This window comes from Nipponia nippon, unplaced genomic scaffold (genome assembly GCF_047370975.1).
Source record: "Nipponia nippon isolate SJK-2023a ecotype South Korea unplaced genomic scaffold, ASM4737097v1 scaffold_1, whole genome shotgun sequence".
Taxonomy (NCBI): Eukaryota; Metazoa; Chordata; class Aves; order Pelecaniformes; family Threskiornithidae; genus Nipponia; species Nipponia nippon.
This window is the reverse complement of record NW_028262290.1, coordinates 159,903,807-159,918,995: the sequence shown is the minus strand read 5'-3', so window position 1 is coordinate 159,918,995 and position 15,189 is coordinate 159,903,807. Positions and strand designations below refer to the sequence as shown.

Below are 15,189 nucleotides of genomic sequence, written 5' to 3'. Positions count from 1 at the left end.
GAGTTAATAATCCACATGTATGGAACTGATTCATGAGTGAGGAAATTGGTATAAATAAAACAGAGATATCTGGTACTGTCTTACACATTACAGTTACAGCTTTATAATTTAGAGCCTGATGTCAAATCCAGCAACAATCCATTATACTGCTACAAAACAACTTACATCAAGGACTCATTCGAAAGAACGATTTGATTATGGAAACTGGTGCCTTGCAGGGTATTTCTGTATCCCTGGCACTCACACAAAACCGTCTAAGTCTCACTTTGGGTCCCTGTTGCTTACCAGCCAAGGCCCTCATCCAGCCCTCAGCACTGTACCTTCACCTTATTAACGACCTTAAGCCTCCCAGAACTCTTGCTAAGTCAGGCAAGTCATTGACCCTGCTTCACAGGCAGACAAAACCCAATTTGTATCAAGTGAGCTGCTCAAGATCAAACTGGAAATTGTGGGCAGAACCCAAGTCTCCCAAGACCAGCAAGACTGCTTCTTCCTCAAGCTGTTACATGACAGTTGAGTCTACCCATAAACTCTAACATTCCTTAATTCCCCATGTAGACAGGCACCGTCACCTGTGCTAGGGCCCTGCAAGCGGAGGTTAGGGAACTTTCAGGGAATTATGAAATAATGAAGAGGCTGCAATGATGCTTCTGCTCTCTGGAGCCAATTCAATAATGATCTGATAACACAGTTTTTGAAAATAGAAAAACATCATAACTCTTGTTCCCTTTAACCAAAAATATTTTCTTATGTAACATCTCACACCTCAAAACACAGCTGGTTCTGAACACAATTCTTCCCAAGTGACTGTTTTCTTATGTTGAACTAAAAAAGGATGTTTGCCTTAAAAAAATCATACTCTTTTTCAGATTGAAGATTTGAAGGGAGAACTTTCTCTCAGGACTCATTTGTGCAGTATCAAATGGAAAAAAATTCTGACATGATGGAAGCTGTTAGGTACTATTGTTATAAAAAGTGACTTGTGAGTAGGCTTGTCAACATTATAACAAACCAAATACAGAAAAGTTGTCTCCTCCTACAGCTTGAGCCTGTAAACATTTGTATACATGCTTGACTCAGCTCCACTGCGTTATCACCACTAATATTAAGGCAAGCAGCTAAGTCTGCAGGATCAAAGCATAATTTAAAGTAATTATTATAATGCAGGTATGGCAGGCAAAAGAGAAGAAAGAAGAGAGAATGAGAAAAAAAAATGAGAAGCATGCTGCGGTAACTGAAGGATAGTTAATGCTGTGTGTTATAAAATCACAGAAAAAGGAATTTTTGTCTCATGTAAAAATATACCCTTAAAATATGCTAAATGATTAAAGATTAAGCATTTACATTCTTTACCTAGTTCTTTTGATTTTGAAATAATCTGAGCTCCAACTGATGAATCACAACAGTCCAAAGAAGGCACTGAAAAATATAAGGAAAATCATTTCAACTTTTAAAAATGGTGACTTGATTTAAACTGAAACTATCAATTAATTTTCCTTCAAACAGTTCTGTTAAACTCCCTAATTTATACTGTTGGCAACATTGACTAGCACCTTTACAATAAAGTGCTTTTCAGCGCCACAGATGTGACTACAAAACAAGCCTGATAAAAAAAATGAAGTTCTCCAACTTCCTAGAGCCAAGAATGGCACTGGAACGGCACTGAACTCCATGGTAAATGATTTCCTTCTACTGGACCAAGGACAAATGAATACACGGGATCTACTGGATTGGAAAGTAAGCCTACACTAGTCATGATGTCCAGGTTTTGCTGACCTAAGCGTGAAAAATGGGAGGGCTTTGTGACCTGGGTATCGACCGCTGCCGTATTTCCCCAAGAAGGGGCAGGCACACTCCGACAGCTTTGCACACAAGATTCTAGCTGTGTCTGTGCTGTCAGGTCTCTTACACAACACATATGAGAAACAAAATAAGGCTAACATATCTGAGAACAGATGATACATGACTTGTTGAAGTTAGATTGGGTAATTCTTATTCAAGATAAGAATATCGATAAATGGAACAGCGGAAACTCAATTTAAAAACTACAGCTTGTGTGTTTCAGGGAAGCACTGGAACAGTGTGTCTGAACAAATAATGATCAAAATGTCCTGCAACACTAGGCTACTCTTTTTTGTGCTCTTCCCATCTGCCTTAATTACAATAACCGTAATCACACTTCACTAACCTGTGATGTGCAGACTAGACTTTTAATATTAGTAGTGACTTTACAGAGACTATGTAGACAGAGTAAGTAGAGTGAAAATTAGAAGCTTCTATCTCACAAACACTGAGAACTAGAATCAGAAGACGTGGTAGTTTGGTGCGGTTAGTATTACCATGTAGTCAAGTTTATCTACACTTTTTTCTTTTTTTGCCTAGGAATCTTATCCACACTGAATTTAAGACTCATACAAACATCTGGAGTATTTACTTTGCATCGGCCACGCAAGATGAGACCACTGAGCAAAGCACACGTGGGCGGTTCAGTGTTTCTCAGACGCGTCAGACCACTGCACGGGTGCTGCTGCCGACCATCCCTACCACAATATGGGAGTCGGGGCCAAGACTAGGGAAAGCACAAAAGCTTCCAAGGAACACTGACATTCTTTGCTAAATACAATAACGAATACAACATCTAGAGGATGCTTTCTAAGCATATAAAAAAAATAAGGAAAGTGGAAGTCTGTCTTCAAAAACTAGTCCTTTAAAAGTTTTATATAAAGTGTAACTAAAGTATATAACCTACAGAAAACCAATGTTCCGTGCAATTAATAAATTAAAGCAGCCTATGAGAATTACTGAAAAACTGATACACAGGAGTGGAAGGAAAAGACAAGGAAGAAATGAAATTTAAAATTAAGATTTTGAAAGAGACACTGAACTGGAAGGCAACAAAAAAATATGGGACGAGCTGCAGGATGGAAGATACTCAAAAGCACTGAACAGAAACAACAGAAAAAAGGTAGATTGTAAGAAATACTCAAAGTGGAATAAGACGTCATCTGTTAATTTAATTAGTTATAATTTACAAGATGGTTTAAGACAGAGATAGCAATTATTGATTTAGAATCTAAGGTAAACAAAAAATTCAGAAAGACAGCTGTGAACAGGAATTTGAAATCCTTATTTAAAGTCAAACAACCAGGGAGCGTTCTTCTGGTCCAGGTCAGATTGTGAACAATTTTAGCTTTGGAGACTGAATAGAGTTGAAACAGTCAAATAAACAAGCTGATAGTGACAGAGGTGAGGCCTTCAGAGACCAACTCACAAAAGCTACACAAACAAACAGTGTTTGAAGACAGTATCAAACAGACTTCCAGAAAAGGAGCTAATTAGAGTGCAGATTAAGGATTAAAATCAATAAAATGGATAACAGAGAAACAGAGCACTGTTAGAGAAAGATCGTTCGGGGGAGGGGGATTAAAAATTGAATAAAAAAGTGCTTTCTGAGGCACTTAGCTGAAGTTTAACCAAAATTATTACACTTATTTGCAGAAGGGTTTAAACGTGCGGAGTTATCATACAGCATTTAGTAGCTTCAGTTGAAAACAAATAATTGCACAGAATACAATACAATGAGAAGAATCACAGTTTCAAAAAGAAAGGGAGCTGCCATTTGTAAGGCTGTAATAGAAAAGAACAATTCCAGAAAGAAATTAAATCAGCATATGGGACAGAGCAAAATGGTTGATGTAGAAACACAACACACACAGAGCACTACTGGATGCCTGCATAACCGTGTGCATGACGCAGGGATTTCTTTGTAAATACAGTAACTTACAAGAACATAAGAGCTGACACAATAAATGTGCTAAATAATAAAAAAAAAATTCAAAAGTCAATCTTTTAACATATATTAATATGTTGCTTTTGTATCCTGTATTTGTAAAGTATATAGAATTAAGTTTCAGAATGAAGAAAAATTTAACTTGGTTTCATGAAAATTGTACAACAGAGGCTCCCAGCCATAACATGCCTATCACTGGCAGTATCGAGCATCTCTGATTTAGTAAGTGATACAACTCCTCACTGCCTCCGTGGGCATGCTTACTTGAGCCACAGGAGGAATATATGCACGCGGGCAGCTACCAGAGACTGTTACCAGATCGGCTGTAACTAGCTAAAGAAAACCAGGCAGAGCTGGTCCCTTTGCCTCCTGCAGAGAAGAAAAAACAGCACTAAGGGAGGAGAAAGCTGGAGTATGTGGATGGAGGGAGAATGGGAGGAAGTGAGGAAGGGATGAAATTTGCAGGTGGGGCACATGACATACAAGGGAAAACGACAGAAAGGCAGAAGCGATGGGTAGATGGTCAAGAACTGCTTGTCTAGGAGTGAACGTAAATGAGAGATGCGCACACCTCTCCTGAACGTGCAGGAATTACAGCACAGAGGAAACGCTGCTGCTACCTGGAGTAGCTGCTAGTACCCAGTCATTATAATATTCAAGCAATCTAAATTAGAAAAAATTTTCTACAAGGCACAGCAATACGCTGGGGAACATATGTTATAACTTGAGACCATACTAAGGAACCTGATGAAACACTTATCAGAGATGATTATTTCAAAAGAATCTAGTAATGAAGGTTTATGGTATACTACTCTGGAGCAAATCTTACCACATTCTGGCTTTTGATATTTATGTATGTTCAAGAAGAAAAAAACCTATTTATCTTTTATTTCTGTTTCCTGAAGAAGATGGCTTTGTAAGATTATCAGATATGCATCTGATGTTCTTAAGATGAGATAGAGAAGAGCTTTTACAAATTTAAAAGTTTCCATTTTCTGAAGCAAGAAAAATGGAAGCTCTTTCTCAATACCTACACCCTAGAAGTATTTACTCTTTCCCAACAGTAAACCTGCAATGTACTGGTAATTTACTAGGTTGAGGGGCACTTGCTGCTTCTAGAACAAAAGTAGTTAAAAAGCTTGTAATAATACTTGCAACACATCTGTGATACATCAAAAGGAAAGAGCAAGAACCATCCCAATAAGAATCCCACAATCTCGTGCATTTTAAGAAGCTTTCTACTGTTAACTAACGTTTGTTTCTCTAAGTTTATCAAATGCCAATTGTTCTCACCTTGAAACAAAAAAATTATAGAAAATTTTCAAAGGAGTTGTAGAAGAATTAATGAAAGATCAAAACATTTCATATAAAAGTACATGCAAGTATTTCTATGAACATGCATCAAATGACATCTTCACACATGCAACTGTGCAAATGTACGCGTGTTAAAGAGGTATTATATATACTGAGTCAAAACATGAGAGAGTAAGAGAAACTTGTCTTATAAAAAAAAAGGTGAAAAAACCCCCAAAGAAAGCTTGGGTACTCCCTAACAGGTCTTGCAGGACTGGTTCCTATTCCTCGCAAGACAAACCTAAGCAATGCACCTTCATGAAGGTGTGCAGGAAGGACTAACTCGGGGCCCAGCTTATGCCTGGAAGTGAAACATCTCTGATACCATCTTGTGAAGTTGCTCCGTCTCACATATTATGGGCTTTAATTATCTCTAAAAGGTAGCTCTGCCAACTTGAAAGCAAAAGGAAGAGGCAGTATTTCTTACTTGGACCTTTTTTTTTTTAAGTGCTCAAAGCTTATTATCAAAATAAACAAAAATCTGTGTTACAGCTGCAAGTTTCTTCTTTTTCTCACTTACAAAACCTCTCTTTTTGAATTTGTGAAAGCAGATCTCAAAAATGAAGTGACTTGTAGAAATACATAAGCATAAGTCATTCTTACTCCTAATAGCGATAAAGGCGGGATACTTGGAAGTGTTCCACAACCACGTGTAGTTGCCAAGGGAGTACACAAACCTCCAAGGTCACCTTGGTAAGTTACAATCACTGCCATGCTTTTATGAGGACATGCCAGTGTAACGGGACATTAGATGCTCTATTGAACTTTTCTTGGCAGACCTCTCAAACACACGCCTCATGGTATCTTCAGTCGTGATCAGGAAAGCCAATCTTACTGACATCTTCTTGGTGGACATGAATATTTCTTGAAACATTTGCTTAGTTCTTCTACCCTCCTCCTACCATACTCTCATGATACCCCAAGAAAGGGTTAATGTGAATACTTTAACACGCTATGCCTCTAGCTATAGGTGTCAATGCTCTGCTACAGCAGAAGGCTGAAGCAGAAACTCCGATGAGTTGACATGCAGAGAAAACAGACGTGGGATACCACCCAAGTAGTAGCCCATAAATCATGGACAACCTAATTGCTGACAGGCCACTCACAATAACATTAACCAGTACCATTCCACAGAACCAGGTGCTGTAGCTGAGCTTATAGAGAAAGCGGCAGTAGCCTCAGCTCCTGACTGCTACGGAACTGTGTACTACAGACTAATGAGGAAGCTGGTATATATATTCACTGATAACATGTGCGGAGAAGAGCAAAGTTCATCAGAAAGAACTACACATTTTAACAAAAAAGTGGTGACTCCCAAGCAGGAAAGTATGGTCAATTCTTTTAAAGACTGCAGCCAGGGAGGGAAGCACTGGTCTTAAATACTGGGAGAGCGGAGGGAGTGACATTAATAAAACATGAGGGAGGAGGGAAAAAATGCTTATACGGGCTGTTACAGCTACTGCTGCTTCAGACAGCCTCAAAGTACTGAAATATAGAAAGTTTTTCTGCTTAGAATTGATTTTCAGATTCTTCTGCAGTTAAGAACTTCAGAGAACTGGGCTTTCTTCCTTCCACTTGACAAAGCGAGATGCCTTTTACCCTTTCAATACCAAATGTTTTTAGTCATTTACCCAAATTATCTTCAACAAATCTATCCAGAATTCCCTCTGCTAGGTTTTCTTTGGCCTTGCAGCCAATCAGTAGAGGGTGCGAAAGAGCTGAGGACACTTCCAGAAGGGCCCTTAAAATAAACATTAAATATCTTACTTCTACCATGAGCCAAACCTCCACCAGAGAAAAGAACCGTAACACATTCCCAGACCTATTTATCGCAGTGTGCAATCCTGCCATTGGTTTCAATTGTCTTCTTACCGTTTGTTGGTGGTATGTATGGCCTACAAATGGTACAGTCAAAACCCATATCAGCTATGTTTTCCACTTCCTCCTCTGTGTTTAAGTTCTGACAGATTGCATGCATCCATCTAGAAATTAAGTGGGGGAAAAAATACAATTTAAAGGAAATATGTGGTGTTTTAGGAGACCCAAATATCACTATATGGTCCAAGTAAATGTGAAATACTTATTTAGTTTAAATTCTTTTAGGGAGAAATGATGAATCAGGTTCTCCGTATACAGCATTCCCCTATGGTGGTGTGTGTTAAATACTGTATATACAGTATCAGGTTACCTATTTCCCTTCACAGGAAGGAAATCTCTATAAAACATTATCCCGGAAGCAAATACATCTTAGTATTATAATTTTCTCCCTACATTGCAATCATTTTAGCTACTTACTTCATACAATGCATTCCAGATTTAGCCTCACAACAACAGTCTTGCGAGGTAAAATAGTTTTATTTTTACAGAGAGGTAAAATGAGGCACAGAGTGATTAATCAATTTGCCCAGAGTCGTATAATTAAGTCTGTGGTACAACTAGGAATGAACTAATAAGAGACTTCTGAGACTCAATCCAGTGCTCTTTACCACAAGACCATTCCCTTCATCTTTATGCTTTTACATTAGGGGAAAAAAATTAAAATAAGCCTTAAACAGGTAAAACCTGTAAAATATTAGAAATCCTTACCGATCACATTGTCTACACTGAATTATAAGCTCTTCATCCCTGTAAGTGCGATAGCAGATTGGGCAGGTAGACAAACTTGCACAGGGAGCACACTGTGTGTAATTATTTTGCCATTCACATCTTAAACCTGGAGAAGTTGCTCCACAGTGTCTGCACCAAACACACCTGCAGAACAGACAAAACGATCTATTACTTTCAGTTCACAGGAAGATTATTTTGTGGCTTTAAAACCCTCCTACTTAGAACTGGGTAAGGAATTAAGTTTTAGTTCACTAACCACTTTGGGTCTGGGAGGAAGAGGAACACTCATTTCAGGTCAAACAATATTTTAATCGAATGAAAATGTATTATTTAGAATTACCAACATTTTTTATACTTTTTAAAGAAAGTTCCTAAGTAAGAAGTCCTTTCAATCTGCAAAAACAGGCAGATGGGTGTTTGTAACAGCTCAACAGGTCAAAGGAGTTCCTGCTTCCAGTTGCCATTCACTTTGAGATATGGAGACTTAACCATGTGAGAAACCTATTCTGTGTTTCACCCAAGTAACATGAATGGTTTCCAAGGGTTTTATTATGAGAACGATTTGTTGAAGTGCCCATTCATTTTCCGACTGAATGTTGGAATAAACGTTCCAATGAACGTAAACTGGATTTTTTTTTCTTTTTGGCTACGAGTTTCAAAAAAGAAATGTTATCCATCTCTACTTACTTGGTTTTTGGCATGAAGAAACAGTATTATTTCCCTACTAAATTGATAATTGAATGAAACAATTCAAAAGTATTTTGTTTCCTTTGTTTAATACACCTGACAAATACAAGTAAAACGTTCTTACAGTTCAACTGACATTGCAAATACGAAGTGACAAAAAGAAACAAAAGAGTCCAGCAGTCAATATTTCTGACCCCAGAACCAAACACACCATTTGCACTTCCAGCCTCCCTTTGGAACGGTCTGCAGGGGTGGATCCAAGCAGTACGTGTGGTAGCTGATGTCGCAGTCATCACAGAGAAGCAGTCTTCCTGGGTCTGTCGCCTTCCCACAGGCTTCACACACTGTGCACTCCAGGCACCTCCAACCTTTGCTAAGCACCACTTTAGTAATCTGCAAATGGCAAGGTGAAAATTATTTGAAAACTGCTCTATGAAGTGCGATCATTGTATAAATTAAGGTCTGGCTAGTGGAGCAGAGGATACTCGTCTGTCCACACCATCCACATCACAAGTAGCTGTTTATCAATTAGACTTTCCAAAGCTTCAATAAACAGGAATGGATTAAACAGAAAGGAACTGTAATTACTGATTGTTGATACTGTTTCTTCGGATAAACTAGCATACCAGAGAATATAAACCGCACTGGATCTACATGTAGGAAACAGTTTACTCCTTATAGGAGTAGCTGGTTCTGCAGGGAAGAAGAACATACAGCTGCTTTTTTTCCAGCTATGTAGTAAAGCCAGGCATCAGGTCACTACAAATCCTGTATCTTTCCTAAATTACCTGTGATAACCAGTGCTGGGGTTTTAGTCATCTGAAGCAAACAACTGATTTATTGTAATTAATATATAATGTAAGAGTAGTATATAAATGCAAAGCCAAATTACAGTTACGTGAAATATGCATATGGCACTCAGTAAAGTACATTGAAAACAAAGTTTTGCGACGTGTTTAAAAAAATCCCACTTTTACATAGATGTACTTAGATAATAAAGAGTGTATGGTGTATATATTGCAGTAAATAGCTTATTACGTGCTTGCTAAGTCATCTCATACCATTCAAATTTAATTTTCACACATTCTCTCCTAGACTAATGAATGTAAAATGTATTAATTAACCACTCCAACTGCTGTCAATTCTGACAGCCAACAGACAAATTGAATCAACTAAACCTTATACCCCCAGTAAATGAAAGATGCAGTATAATTTTTTCTTTGTTTTTAATTCTGCTTGTATTTAGGTTTTAAGCTTATATCTCAAACTGTTATTTTAACCAACTGCTGGATAATCAGTGCTATTTATGGTTGTGAAATTACAAAAAGGTTAATTTCTCTTGAGGCAATGCATACTATAAAATGACATTTAATTAAAGTCTTTCACAAGTTGCATACAAATAATGGTCACATTAGCTGCTGAATATCTAACAAGTTAATGACTCCCCTAATTACCACAAAACCAAAGGCAGCATAGTGCTATTAAAATACAACATGAAAAAAAGTGTAATCAAGTAATTTTTTTATGTAACAAAAGCACTCACCTTAATACTGACACAGTATGGATGGTAACACTGACCACATTGAGAGCAGGCAAGCAACCTGCCCTCAGCACCTTGGCCAAAACTCCCACAAACTACGCACATATCCTGAAATGACAGAAAACAGCAGACTTTCAACACATGCCAGACACTAAATTCTGAAAACATGTAACTGTAAAATCCAACTAGCTTGCTGTATAATTTAACTCCTAACAAGGACAACATTCATTTATTTTTTTCTAATTGATAGCAGAGAAACAAAATGAAAACACAGTAACTATTATCCTAACCTGATGGAGAGTGAACTTGTCACTGTTAGAGAAGAGGACAACTGTATTATGCATCGAGTTTTCTTCCTCATCTTTGTTAGATGAAATATCCATAGTTGTGACCTATTAAAAAAACCACACACATAAATAGCAAGCACATCACATTTTCTAAGACATGAGACAAGATGAAACTTATTTTCTAAATATGTTAATTTTTTAATAGTACCACAGAATACAAGCTTTGCAAGTATTTATTCATACAGTATGAACTTTCATAAAAAGTTACCTTCCTCAGAAATTACTATATTAATTCACGTTTTCACATCAGTACAAGCATCACTATTTCAGTTTTACAGGCACATTCTCTTCCTCTCCTTTGTTCATCTTTACACATTACCCCGTTGCACTTTAAAATGGAAATGGAAGGAAAGAGGTAGTCTAAGAAAAAAAATAATCACTAAGCAGAAATTGTCATACTGTGACCAGTCTGCTGCGTTCCCTACATATAAACACTGAAGTTCTCATCGAAAAGTTAATTACAGCGACATACTTTGGAGTATTAATTCAAAAAGCAATTGCAGAAATGTAATTTCTCCCATATTGCCTAAAATGTGGTTTAGCTAACGTTCCAAGTATATTAGAGGAATAAGCAAGAGTTCTAAAGTTTCAATAGTTAAGATACTCTCCGCAAGCCGTTTCTTTAGGAGGCTTATCTATCTTGCCTGTAAAAACTTGCGCTGAACTTGAAACGGCTGTTTTGATCTCAATCCGTAAGCTCTTACTGCAGATGGTGGTTCTCCTTTTGATCAAGAGATTGTTACTCCGACCTGCCCTTTATTAATTCAGTGTATACATGTACATATACTTCTCAGGAAGAAGAAAAAAAGACTTCAACTGTGTTCTGACTTTCACGCAAATCCTGCTATGCAGAATTTGCTATCCATGAATTTAAATTAACAGGCCTAACTATTTACTCTCTCAACCAGCAGCAGCCATGGAAGTTTGGAAGAGAAGAACACACAGTTTTATGTAAAAGAACAACTGCATAATAGATAAATGTAACTTTTTTTTACCAGGTGTTTTAATTTTATAAATGTGGATTATTTTAAATACAGTTTAAGTCTTACACAGACAGTTTTGTTTAAAGAATAATTTAAATATTTTACAAATCCAAACATCACTCTAGAGACAAATGTAAATACCGTTAAAACAGCTACAGGAATCCTTCTGATACACTGTTGCTGAAAATCAGTGTTTACTGAGAAACAGCTAAAAAGGGAGTATATTGTTAACGCGTTTTAATTACTGTATGGTTGAGAGCACTGCAGCTGTAACTAACTAATTAACCAAAAAACACCCAAAACACCTCTTGATACGTTCAGGGAGAGCTTTTCCTTCGCATGTATTTCCACAGGTTCCACAAAGTTCTTCGAATTGCTTGCATATACAAAAGAGCAGAATTTGAAGGACTTGAATCCCTTCAATTTTGATGCTTGCCTAACGCCAGCCGTGACCCAGCTTGGGGTAACCTGTAGCCACCTTCTTCCCTGTTCACAAGATGTACCAAGATATTTCCGAATTTGTGTAGTTGTCCACCGGTCATGATCCCATGCTGAGTAAGAATCAGTTTGTGCAAAGGGGCTGAAAATACTCCCATTTCAAACACTTACCTGGCAAAAGGCCGGTCTCTCGGTATTGCTACCTTCATCTACTCTGTCACAAGACAGCCTCACCTCTGCTCTAGAACTCGGAAGCTGCCATCTACTTGACAAGTCACAGGATCACATTTGTATAGGAAATTGTGGAAAGTGACGACCGTTTTGTATTTATGGCAATTTACCTAACTCAATATCCTCTGTTCAGTTGCAAAAATCTTTAAGAGTTTGTTCTATAAAACGTAGCTTCCCTTGAAGTACAAATTTGTGCTTTGTAGCACAGAATCATAGAATGGTTTGGGTTGGAAGGGACCTTTAAAGGTCATCTAGTCCAGTCCCCCCTGCAGTGAGCAGTGACATCTTCAACTAGATCAGGTTGCTCAGAGCCCCATCCAGCCTGGCCTTGAATGTTTCCAGGGATGGTGCATCTACCACCTCTCTGGGCAACCTGGGCCAGTGTTCCACCACCCTCATCGTAAAAAATGTCTTCCTTGTATCTAGTCTAAATCTACCCTCTTTTAGTTTAAAACCATTACCCCTTGTCCTATCGCAACAGGACTTACTAAAAAGTCTATCCCCATCTTTCTTATAAGCCCCCTTTCAATACTGGAAGGCCGCAATAAGGTCTCCCCAGAGCCTTCCCTTCTCCAGGCTGAACACCCCCAACTCTCTCAGCCTTTCCTCATAGGAGAGGCGTTCCATCCCTCTGAGCATTTCTGTGGCCCTCCTCTGGACTTCCAACAGGTCCATGTCTTTCCTGTGCTGAGGACTAAATAATTATGTGGACGCCTGCAATTCAATAAGGTACCTATGACTAGCTTGAGTGGAATTCATCCTACATGTTTAAAATTACGTATTTGCTCACGACTCTTGACCATCCAAAGCTTTTAAAGAGAGCAATGATAGAGACGTTTATTCCTTTCCCAGATCATTATTCCAAGAAATTATTATATAGACAGCAAAAAGCGGCACAATGCTGCATAAACTCAAAACAGATTGTATGTAAGAAAACAAAAGAACAGCTCTAAAGAGAGTCTGCAGAATTACTTCATAAAGACATAAAAATGAGTAAGTCCTTCTCTGAAGATGAGGAACAGGATGCCTCCCTGAAGTATGAAATAGCTTAACTATCAATTGCAGTGAGCAACAACTTGCTTAGAATCACTCCAGTGCTGTAGGAATGGGAGACAGCAAATCTAACTCCCATTTTCTCAAAGGTTTCTGGGGCGAAGCTGTGTACTGTCCTACAGAATATCTGACATTTGATCATAACAGAGAACTTGCAGACACATTGATATATATTATATTTTGTTAAAGAGTCAAGGAAGCTTTAATTATGGTAAATCAAGATCTACCAGAGCTCTCTGAAGGTGTCAGCAAGCCTGGGGACAGGGAAATCTGACTGACATAACTTACTTCATTACCGAATTCTTTTGGCAAAGTCCTTCACCAATGCTCCTTAAAAAAAGGTAAACTGACATAGAATTAGAGGAATGGTCCCTATATTGACACAAGACATGAAATAAAGAGTAGAATAAATTATCAGTTTTCTATGTGGGAGAATAGCACTACTGGAAATCTGATAGGGATGTCTGCTAATACGCCATGGTGTTCAACACGCTCGCGTGCGATCTGAAAAATCAAGCAAGGAGCAACGTAACAAAGCTTGCCAATAATATTGAGATAGAACGACATTATTAATTAAGATTAAGAAAGACAACTGTGAAGAACTGCACAAGAACTTCACAAAGCTGAGTGCTGGTATAGAAAGGCTGATGGAAAGTCCAAACAGTAAAACAATGAACACAACAAAACAACTGACAAGGATGATCAAAAATATGGAGTAGCTTCCACACAAGGAACGACTCAAAGTACTGGGATTCTCCAGACTTGCAAGGAAAGAGTGGAAGGAGAAGGGGAAGAAATGATGGAGATCCATAGAAACTGAGTGGTGTGGATGGAGGAGGTGAATAGAAAACAACTCTCCACTCTCTCTTCTGTAAGAGCACTAAGGAGCAGGCAATGAAACCAGCAGGCAGCAATTTAAAACAACGGGCTGATGAGCTGTAGAACTAAAAAAGGTTAACATGGTTTCCAAAAGTTTTTAAAAGTGAGTAGACAAATTCATGAACGAAAGCTCCAACACAGGCTGCCCAAGACAAAGATACCACCTCCTGTTCAGCAAGTCACCAAGCCACAAACTGTTGAAGTGTCTCCTCCTCTAGGCCTCTTCTGTTTCTGCACTCTTCCCCCAGCAGTCAGTTTTGGTCCCCTGGGTAGAAGAGCCTCTGGTCTGATCTGCTACAGCTGCTGTTATATTCTTATGCCCAAGCCTTGCTCCCCCCTTTTGTGTTGTTCCAGTGAGTGCTGCCTTTACCCCGCGTGTTTTCCACCCGAGGAAATGGAAGGAGTACTCCCAACAGTTGTCCCTTTAAGTGGCAAGAGCAGCATAACATTGCTTCAGGTCCATTAAACTGCAGTGCTCTAGTTCATCACAAACAGTAATAGCCAGGCTTTATCAAATAACTCTGCTTCTTAGTACTCTTTGGTTTTATACAGTATTTTAATACAAGAATTATAGCTGAATAAAATGATGTTACATTAACAGACTGCAATATGACTTAAAAATAAACATTCTTACCCCTGGAATGACTACAGTCCCAACTCCATTTTTCAGTTTTGATCTACCTCTGCCACCTCTTCCCGAAAGACCTGCACCACGTGGCCTCCGCTTCCCTGGGAATCCTGATCCACGGCCCTATTCAATATAAGATAACAAATTAAATGCAACCTGAAGTTCTTTTGCTGTATGGGATTCAAACTTGTTCAATGCATCTAGGGAAAAGCATAAGTAAAAATCCACCCTATGATTTCAAGTGAATATGAGCACACTAGGCCATAGTCATTAAGTCTCTGCATAAATCACTGTGAAATACCTTTAACTACTTACATGACATAATACGATCACCTTTATCACCAGTGAGAAAGCAGCCAAAACCAGAGATGTTTATTTTCTGCTCAGGAATAACTGGAAATATGGAAATATATTTTTTTTTCCCACAGTTGCAAAGTATCCAAAATAAATATCCTCTATTCTATGATTCATTTTTCTTTTCTTTTTAAACAGTCAGCTCAGACAGTCATGGGACTTCTGAATAGGGTCTGGACGCTTGGTTACTTGCAATCATAGATTCTTTTCTTATGCTATGAATAATCAAGCAAACATTGAAATTTATTAGGACTCAATCCTGCTCCCAAAGCAACGCAGAAGCTGGCTCCACCAAACTC

At 38.3% G+C, this 15,189-nt stretch overlaps 1 protein-coding gene across 17 annotated transcripts in view; it reads right to left on the bottom strand.

Annotated features, from left to right (window-relative positions):
* Window positions 1-15,189, bottom strand: part of KMT2C (lysine methyltransferase 2C) — a 199,806-nt gene that overhangs the window by 57,300 nt on the left and 127,317 nt on the right. For 14 of the 17 annotated variants that reach the window (XM_087730329.1, XM_087730336.1, XM_087730300.1 and 11 more), the window contains 7 exons: window positions 14,543-14,659; window positions 10,268-10,369; window positions 9,981-10,085; window positions 8,649-8,830; window positions 7,730-7,894; window positions 7,016-7,125; window positions 1,354-1,419 (listed from right to left, as the gene is read on the bottom strand). In XM_087730329.1, the coding sequence (XP_087586455.1) occupies window positions 1,354-1,419; window positions 7,016-7,125; window positions 7,730-7,894; window positions 8,649-8,830; window positions 9,981-10,085; window positions 10,268-10,369; window positions 14,543-14,659 (847 nt within the window). The remainder of the gene's footprint in view (window positions 1-1,353; window positions 1,420-7,015; window positions 7,126-7,729; window positions 7,895-8,648; window positions 8,831-9,980; window positions 10,086-10,267; window positions 10,370-14,542; window positions 14,660-15,189) is intronic. The other 3 variants (XM_087730354.1, XM_087730390.1, XM_087730380.1) reach the window with 2 other exon arrangements.